This window comes from Siniperca chuatsi, linkage group LG13 (genome assembly GCF_020085105.1).
Source record: "Siniperca chuatsi isolate FFG_IHB_CAS linkage group LG13, ASM2008510v1, whole genome shotgun sequence".
NCBI lineage: Eukaryota > Metazoa > Chordata > Actinopteri > Centrarchiformes > Sinipercidae > Siniperca > Siniperca chuatsi.
In genome coordinates this window covers 15,485,586-15,495,361 of record NC_058054.1, presented here as the reverse complement: position 1 = coordinate 15,495,361, position 9,776 = coordinate 15,485,586, and the positions used below count along the sequence as shown (strand labels likewise).

The 9,776-nt window shown below is 41.0% G+C and overlaps 1 protein-coding gene across 2 annotated transcripts in view; it reads right to left on the bottom strand.

Annotated features, from left to right (window-relative positions):
• Positions 1-1,259: 1,259 nt before the first annotated feature.
• eif2b3 (eukaryotic translation initiation factor 2B, subunit 3 gamma) overlaps positions 1,260-9,776 on the bottom strand; it is a 43,577-nt gene continuing 35,060 nt past the window's right edge. For both annotated transcript variants that reach the window (XM_044219818.1, XM_044219817.1), the window contains exons 11-12: positions 6,288-6,391; positions 1,260-1,500 (exon numbers count right to left, since the gene is read on the bottom strand). In XM_044219818.1, coding sequence (XP_044075753.1) covers positions 1,448-1,500; positions 6,288-6,391 — 157 coding nt within the window. In that variant the 3' untranslated portion in view covers positions 1,260-1,447. The remainder of the gene's footprint in view (positions 1,501-6,287; positions 6,392-9,776) is intronic.

Sequence of the window (9,776 nt, the reverse complement as noted above, 5' to 3'; positions counted from 1 at the left end):
GGCTGAGTAGTACCCCACATGAGTGAACTGATCTTGACGTGTAAAATCAATAAAATACCACTCGGAGAAGGAAAAACCTGGAGTGTGTCTTTGCTTTATAAACAAAAAGTAAAAGTGTTAGGTTTTTATAAATAATAAAATTCCCCTGTAAGAGTGAAAATGCGTGGAAAGTGATAGATTTCTGCTTCAAGAATCTCTTCATCAACAAAGTTGTACTTTCAACTGTGTTGGGGACTGGGGTTGAAAATATAATTTCATGTTTAATGTTCATGACTTTGACATTCATACTTTATTCAATACCCGGCATTATATAAATTTCTGTGCACTATACTGTGCATAAATATAAACAGTATATAGCATAGATGAAAGGCACATAGTAATAGTCATTTTTTAAGGACTAATCATGATAACATGTCCATCTAACTGACTAACAAGCGCATCTAAAGGACAGTAGGGCTGGAAGACAACATGACATCATAATCTCCCTCTCTCTCAAACACACACACACAGCAACATCACATAAACAGGCCACAAGAGACAGTCTAAATGGCTCCTGCAAGGCCACAGACACAATAGGAAACAGAGGACAGTAAATCACACACGTACACACGTACACACAAAGCACCCCCACAGACATCCCTGTCCTTATCCTCTTCCTTCGTGACTAAGGAACTTCAAACCTGTAATTTAAGAAATGCTCTGCCAAAGGAATGCAATAAATCTTGTGACAGCAAAGGGAGCAGGAAGGGAAATAGGAGGAGAAAAAAGAAAGAAAAGTGTCAGGCGCGAGTCAGTTTCCTCCTGTGCTGTGTTTGCGTGAGTGTGTGTGTGTGAGGGTGGGGTGTCGGTGTTAACTGATACAGGATCAAGCTGGGTGGTCCAGGGCCTACACATACACCATTTTTGTGTACAAATAAACTTAACCCCCATGCCATTGTGGTCACCCCTCCCACTGCTTTTTTCTCCATCTCTGGTCTTCACAGCTGCACAGTGTGTACGAGTCTGTGCTCCTCCCTCTCAAACAGGGTAAAGTGAGTAATTTAGACCTGCTATTAGGAGACAGTAACGATCTGATAATAAATAGTGTGGTAAAACCCATAGATCTACCTAGAACTGACAGTCAAAATGTCTCTGTCTTTCTATCAGTGTGTAACTTAGCATACCGTTTGTTTTCTCAAAGTGAGTAACTAAAATTCCTAAAAAAAAAAAAAAAAAAAAACCAACAATAAATAAAACAAATACAAACACCAACATACTGATTCATGGGTTTAAGCACTTGTCTTTATTTGGACACAATGTACAAAAAAGCCTATGAGAAGTGAGTGTAGAACTGTCAAGCAGCATGGCAGGCTTTTGATTGGTCATTAAGCCGGTGAATTAGTTGTCCTCCGTGTTTTTCTACTCTCTGATTGGTTAATGAGGCAATGTCGCTCCTTCCCCATGAGAGTTAGATCTCCATCAGCTGGTCCTCTCCAACGATGACCTCGTTAGTCCTCTCAGCTAAAGAAGAGAGAAATTCACACAGAAAAGAAAATATTATATCAAAGGCAGGTATTGCTGTTGTGCGAAACCCTCTGGTGATTTTTGTGTTTCGAACTGAAATCGAAAGTTTTGACACCCTTCAAACTAAAAAAATGGGGACGCGGCAGCTAGTCAAGTGACAGTTACAAGCTCTACAAGCTCTCTAGCATGTTGTGGACCAAGTTATCCTGTCTTTACCTTAGCCAACAGGATAACTACTACTACTACTACATACGGCCCCATTTCAACCACATGTAGATACTATTGTTTGTTAAAAAAAGATGAGACAGGACAAAAATGAAATACAGTGTTTCTTAGACATCCTGACCATGGATAGAATATAAATATGGTGGTAAATACAACCAATAAACAGCATTTTTCACTAAACACATCTTGCCTGGCACTTTTATGTGCTATTTGTCAAATCATAAAAAGCAGCTATTCATGGGTAGCTGACTGAGGTAACATCTGAAAACACAAAACAAACAATCTGACCTCACCCCAAAATAATAGTTAGAATGTGACTAATGTCTGTGGACATTCACAGTTGTGGTGTGTCCAATTTGTTTTAGAAACTATTCTTGAAGATAAATATGGACTACAGACGTAAACAACCATCCCACTGGTTTTGCATGTTTTATCCCATTAAAAGGTACAGAGTGATGTTTTTGACTACTAGTAGTGCTATGGAGCAATGGGGTTTTTACGAGTGGGTCCCCATTTTGCGAGCAAGTGGGCTGCACGATATCCATTAATGCCTCCGGTTTCATGCCATTCTGCATTGTTGGTGGCGGTAACGTGCAAAGAAGGGTAGCAATGAGCCCGCAAAGGCAGTGAAGAAGAAGGCTGCTAGCTAGCAAACATGGACGTAAACAATTCACAATTATAAATATACAAAAGTTGGCTTTACAAATGTTTCATGAGAAAGGAAATGCATTCAACATGTTTGTTATGCCTTAAGGATACACAAAATGGGTTTTGTTGTGAAACACTGAATCCGAACATAAACATAACTCCACTGAGCATCTTTACTGCTGACCAAGTGTATCACGGTATGCAAACTTTGAGAGTTGGCTGCCAAACAGGACTGCGTCAGCAGGCTGAGTTATAAGAAAATAAAACCTACAACATAACAATAATCAAACAGTGATGTTGTGAAAATGATCTTTTAGTAGTTTCTGGCATAAAAAAAAAGTTGTTTGGCAGGTGACTGTCAACTCTTGGATGACAGTTTCCTCAAGTACATCAACAAGGAGAATTTCTAAGCGGTTCTTTGCTCTTAGATAAACTACCTTCTGCCAAAAATTTAAAGGAATTGAAATGTTTACTCTAGTGGAATACCCATTAAGTCATTTCTGCATATTGATTTTGATAAGATACTGAAATTAATGGAAAACAATGGCTGCCTAGCAGGTAGGAAATAAATGTAAATGCAATTTGTAGTTAATGGGCTACAATATGCATACCCACTGTATGGTGCTTTCATTTATTAGAAATCAGTGCCAGAATCTTCTTGTGTGGCAAGACTTAGGTCACCCTGACTGCTACCTGAACCTCACAAAAAGAAATAGATTATGCTTAAATCTGAGTCTGCCAGCATTTTCTTGCTATCTCTCTCAACCCAAAGCTAGTTCAGCATGAGCAGAGCAGTCGCTGCTCCTCCCTCCATCCCTCCATCTCCGAGCATAGGTACTGATCCAAAGCAAACGGTGGCCGAGGGTAATGTTCCATCCACACAGACAGGTTTTAGTGTGAAGGAATCTGTTGCTCAGAACGAGTTTATCCTCTGCTGTGTGGAGGGGAGGACAAATGGAGCATGGGACAGCAGGAGAGGGAAGGAGAGGGAGTGACTGGAGAGAAAGGGAGGAAAGGTTACTCAATTTGGGTCTGTTGATTCTTCAGTAACCAATGTAGTGTTTAAATGTATTAAGACTATATATTTACACATTTCTCCTGCTGGGCCAGTGATAATATAAAGCTCCAACTCTGACCCAAATGAACAAATGACAGCGAGAAAAAAAGCCATGTGTTCATGAACAAGACTGAATTGTTTGGTAAGTGCTTATTCTAACCCAATATGGTTGATTGTCAGGTAAATAGTTAAATGTAATCAGGATGCACCAACAAAGTTTCATCTTCAAGAGCCAGCAGGAAGAAGAAGAGGACAGAGAGTGTGTATTTGTCTAAGATATATGCCCACTGTTTTAATGCATGCATATGCATGTATTTATCAAAGCACCCAGAGGGAGGTATGGATCTTTTAAATATCAACACCTGACAGACCTGTATCTGTGTGTGTGTGTGTGTGTGTGTGTGTGTGTGTGTGTGTGTGTGTGTGAGGCTAACTGGCAGGGTGGTCCTTAGTTGCTAACAGCTTCAACAGTAGAGTGGGTGTGTAATGTCTTTAGCAGCCTACAGTTAAGCAAGCTAAAATTGGTGGTGAGAGACAATCCTTTGCTTTCTTGCAATACAGTAAAGTTAATAATGAAGTTAATGCGCCAAATTAACTCAATGATTCAAGAACCTCTATGGTTATATCGCCTTATCAGTCATGCAAGAGGGGTCGTTCTTCTATTGCTCACCCTAAGGGATCTCCCTTTTTTGTTCCCCTGATAAGGTTCTTTGTGGAGTTTTTCTGTAACCAAACTGAGAATAAGAACAAGAGACTGTTGTATGCGGTACACATTGTAAAGCCCTCTGAGGAAAAACTCAAGGTTTTGGGCTATTTAAATAAAATTGACTTAACTTGACTATATACAGTAGATCCCTTTTAAAAAGTCTAGTTAAGAGACAACAAGGCGTTTTATAAAATAATAATCAAAGAGTAAACATACAATAAAAACAACAGTGTGTGTGCATGTGTGTGAGAGTGACATTTATATATGAGACAAACAGTAAGAGACACACTAAGAGACGGAGAAATTTTCTGTCAATCAGAGACACAGAAGCTGGAACTTTGCGATTGTGTGACTGAACTTCGGCTATACAGTGTATGCAAAACAATTATGCAACCAGGGGTCCAAGTTTCCAGTGTTCACTAGATAATGTTAGCACCTCGTTGCTGGCCAGTGAGGAAACCGTTGCCAAAAAAATCAGTTTTGTTGCAATGATTGCTCACTGGATACTCCAAAAAGACGCAACTGTTGCAAACATTTTTAGGCAAGTTTAGCTCACTGTTGTTACTTAGAGCACCCTGTTGTTCACTCAATTAGGCTGCTCAGTCTGGTAGCTGAGGTTGCTCTCTCTTTCTCTATATGTGTGTGTGAGAGTGTGTGTGTGTTGGATGTGGCTGGAGGCTGCTGCTGTTGAATTCCGGGTGGTCCTGTTCTGGCCCTGCTCTCTAACCTCTCCATCAATGTGACACATGCGCGCGCATGCGCGCGCACACACACACACACAGAGCTAGCTTTGGGGACAAGAGGATTAAGGAAATAAAAAAAATCTCTGACAAATCTCTCTATCACACAGACTTCAGAATTAAGAAACTTTCCTAGTTGGCTTGAACGCTTGGCACTTACTAACAGATACCACACACATACATTAACACCTTATCTGAGTCAGCCGAAGAGAAGTGCTGGGTGTAGACAAAATAACAGTAACAACTAAACATGGACATTACAAGCTTTAAAAGGTTCTGTAAATGAGATTCTGAACATTAATATAGCAGCAAACAACTATTTGCTATGTAAAGATATAGTGGAGTAATGGCGTCCTGAGCAGAGGATGACATCGCACTCCCTCTGCCTGTGTTGTTATCGCAGCCCCTCTGTGCTTAATTTATACAGCCGGACCGGCTGAGCGTGAATGTTAGTGCATGTGAGTCCCTTACGTGAAACTGTTGGTCTGTGAGGAGAGCTGTTTTTTTTCTCATCTAACGTGGTGAATAAAGGATTTTTTTCGACCAAACCAGAGGCTGAAAACGGCAGTTTCTGGTTAAACAAAAAGAATCTTACTTTTTAACAAAAAGGTCTAGCTCTGTAGCGATCCTTTCCATAATGTTGTCAGACACTTAGAATAACAATCTGAGCCTGACAGTGGCAAAAACAAGCACTTTTAGTGGACGTACTTTGATAGCTGCATTTGTCCACAGCAGCCATTGCAGCCCGTTTTGCAGCTGCCGGCTGAGGCGTAGAGCCACAATATTCCAGTGAATTAAAAGTTTATTTCGACCAAACCAGAGTTTGTGATTGTTGGAACAGTGGAAAGTCTAACAAAGATGGTTTTGGTGAGTTTTATTTTGTTTCTGTCCAGTTTGAATTAAGTGTGTGTTACGATGATCTGCAAGTTAAAATTACTGTTTTTCCTCAATGGAGTCTGGTGGGCCGTAGTGCCCATTTGTTTTGGTCTGAGATGCTGGTGCTCTAGTGCGACATTTAGTGGCAGTGAATGTCGCTTACAGCTCCTTTAACTGATAGTATTTATTTGCAAAGTTGTTGTACTGAATGGTGTTATAATGTAAGGTGTTTCTGCTATTTGGTCCAATCTTTGTTAATTCTGTCCTTTCCTTCAGTATCCAGTTTGAGGATGCATAATGGTAAACTATTGCATGTTGCAAAACAAACAAATGCCTAAAATGTACTTTCAGTTGGACTCCCAGCATCCCTGGGAAATGAGACAAGAGAGTTTGTTGAGTAAGGGATTGTGTGCTGACAATGATGGTGAGAAGAAATTAAATACAATGCACAATCAATAAAATAAAGGAGGAGTAGGAATCAAATATTTTGGGGCCATTATTTTGTGCGTGCGTTTATGTTAGTGGTCCTCACCCTCTGGTTCGATCCTTTGTCCGTTTCCCACCAGACAGTATTTGAGGTCTGCTCCTCGGCCGATGACAGCATTACTGCAGATCACACTGCCCTGGATGTTACACCTGCAAATCACACACATATTACATCAATTGCATTCTTCTTATATTTTCTACAGCAGTGGTTCCCAACCTGGGTGTTGGGACTCCGCCTGGGCCCCAAGATAAAATCTGAAGAGTCACAAGATAATAAAAGGGAATAGAAAGAAAACATATATTTCTGTTACATGCTTATTATGTTTCTTACCTGTAGAATAGTTAACCTCTTTAAGACTTTTCAAAGAAACAATGTGAGAGGGAAAAAACACACATTGGTTGAATTCGTTTGTCCACATTAAGGCCAGAACCAGTGATCACAAGAAGATATTGCTATAATTTAAGGCATCACAAGCCAAAACAGTTGGGAACCACTGGTCTATAGGATATATTATACTAATATACACTCTGATGCCAGTTTATTAGGTACACCTAGCTAAAAGCAATAAATTCTACATAAAGGTTTAATGTTCAGTTTTTGTTTAAACTGTTTTCTAGAGGTGTTGATTCAACTTTATGGTACAAAGAAAAGAAAAAAAATCAACAGATGAATCAATAATGAAACATTCACAGCCGCTCAATAATATCCCTAAACCTTGAGTTACTACATATGGACCTGAAAGTGGTGAGCCAGTGGTTCATTTCTGGTACTGACTCTTGAGTAATTAAAGATGAATATTTTGCTGGGATGGGTTAGGTAGTGTTAAAACATGATTGTCCGAGTCTGCTGTTTGCTCTTTGTGCCCGCTGGAGATTCGAACATGTTTATGGTTCACATTCTGTTTTCTTCCTCGTACCTTATGTACACACGCACGCACAGGCACGTACACACAGTTAAGAACATTCATACTGGGAGCTGTCCGGTGCAGCCACAGCCTTCCACTGTTGGCTGTTAAGCTTCTCCACTGGCACAGTTGTGGAGTGAGTACTGTAATAGCGGTGAGGCTGCAGATTGCAACCAACTGATAACCCTTCCTCTCCCATTCCAAGCGTGAATGGGAAGCTACGGTGGCCACTAAACTTGTGAAAAACGAGAAAGGCCCTCTCTAGAGCCAGTGGTTTGTCCATTCTGAGCTACTGTAGAAACATGGTGGTGCAACGTGGCGGACACCGTGGAAGGGGACCTGCTCACTCTGTAGATAAAAACGGCTTATTCTAAGGTAACGAAAACACAACCATTCTTATTTTCAGGTGATTATACACTAATGAAAACATACTTATGAATATTATATTCCATTTCTGCCAATAGCTGCTCCTAACTCTTACACACTGGTTCTTTAAGACATTGTTGGCGCGGTGCTTCAGTCCCACCTGAGCTGGCAGTGCCAACCCACCGTGCACGCTCACATTCAGCCAAACCATCACCATAAAATTCTTGGAGGGGAGACACAGACAGTCTTGAAACAGACAGTGTGTCCTGTGTCGGCTAACCGTGGACGGTGTGTACGTGTAAGTGTGTGTTTCTTGCTTGGGGAGCCCGGTGGAGAACACATGTTGGTCTTGCCCAGGCAGTGACGCACACACGCTTGGCCCTCTGCACCTCACACACAGACAGGTTTGTATTGGCCCATTCTATTCAGGTGGTTAGGCCTGGAGGGAGAAAGGTGTGTGTGTGAGTGTGTGTGTGTGTGTGTGTGTGTGTGTGTGTGTGTGTGTGTAAGTGACTACCTAGGAGGTGGTGGGAGTTGGTGATGGGAGATTACAAGATTCAGAGTTTTGTAACATTAGAGAGAGAGGGAGAGACCACCAAAGAAGCTTTCGGAGCTGAAACACCACTAATTACTAACACCAGGGCTCCTCCTTGCCATAACCCCCACCATCCTCCCTCTCTCTTGCGCACACACACACACACACACACACACACACACACGTCAACCCCCACCTCTTGTGATGCACCCCCCCAATAAAGTTGACCCCTACTATCCCCGCTTTGTCAACAAGTTCTGGTCAGCACCAAACAAAGAAACCAGAAATGCGAGGGGTTTCTGCGACATGGCCGGGGTCTGCTAATCCCCTCACACTGGCTCTTTCTTTCCTTCTTTCTCCTTCCTTCTTATGTCCTCAAAAAAACAGAAGAAAGAGTTGCAATTTCTTTCTTGCGTGCTAGCTTGCTTTCCCCTGGCTTCTTTCTTCCCTTCTCCCATCTCTCTCGTTCTTTCATGCCTTTGTGCGTGCACCTACATGGGCATGATGAGGGTCCCCATGCTGGCTGGCTGGGATCCCTGAAAGGCTTAAGAAGAGATAGAGAGAGACAGAAAGCGAGAGAGAGAGAGAGAGAGAGAGAGAGAGAGAGAGAGAGAGATGGCGTTGAGGCCTTGATGGAGAGAAAAGAGAGGGAGGAGTAAGAAATTGAGATAAAAGAAAAGGAGCCTCTGAATGAGTGTATTAAAATCCAGACTTGAGGCCAAGATGAGTCTCTTTCCACTAGAGTTTCTGGCAAAGAGACAGAGCAGATCAATCTACATGCTAATTCTACAGTAGCTACTGGCACTCTCTGTATAAGTCCTCTTTAGTTGTAACAAAGTCAATTTTGACCACTTTAACTACTGGCTACATTTGACAATTCTGATGTGCAATGACGTGGCTGATGATGATGCATCACTATTCAGACTGCGATTTTTTGCCCTCCCCAAATGAAATCATAATCCAAGTTGGAGTTGTTATTCCTTCCTTGTTCACTAAGGTGATATTTCAGCTGAAAAGAAGCTGCAATGACGTAAAGCATTAGATTTCTACGGCTGATTTCTAAAAGCATCACATTTGTAGAATTTTTAGCGCATCCTTTGGTAGTTTCTGTTGAAAATTATGCTTAGCGACCATCACAAACAGCCACAAAACATAAATAAAGATAAAAGGAAAATTGCATTCAAATTATAACAATATTACTCAGAAAAAGCCAAACAAATCTTTAAATTTGTGAAGATGTAATAAATCCTTACAATGTCATGCTGTACAGCCAAACTTTCTTCAAATGCACAGAACTTGACTTCCTATGTGGAGATCCCAAAGTTTCATAGGATGCCAAATATGTTGGACTGAAGTTTGGGGAAATGTACAAAATGATATACAAGACCTACAAGAACATTTCCATTTGATGGAATGGTGCAGCCATAAAAAAAATAAAGTGTTGGGTTTGAATATTTTGCTGTAAATATCAGGGATTAACCAAATAAATGACTAAATATATTATAAAAATGGAGATCGACACATTTTCTGGCATTTGATTAGCTGGTATTGATGAAACCGATCAACTGATCATTTCAATGCTACTTAACTTCCTGAGAGAATTATCAAATAGCCCAGACTTTTGCTGTCTGGAGTACACCTTTCAAGCCCCCATGGTGTTCCACAAATTCCATAACCAGTGGGAACCTTGGCATAGGCGAGTAAATTAGCAGCTAAATGAAATACATGG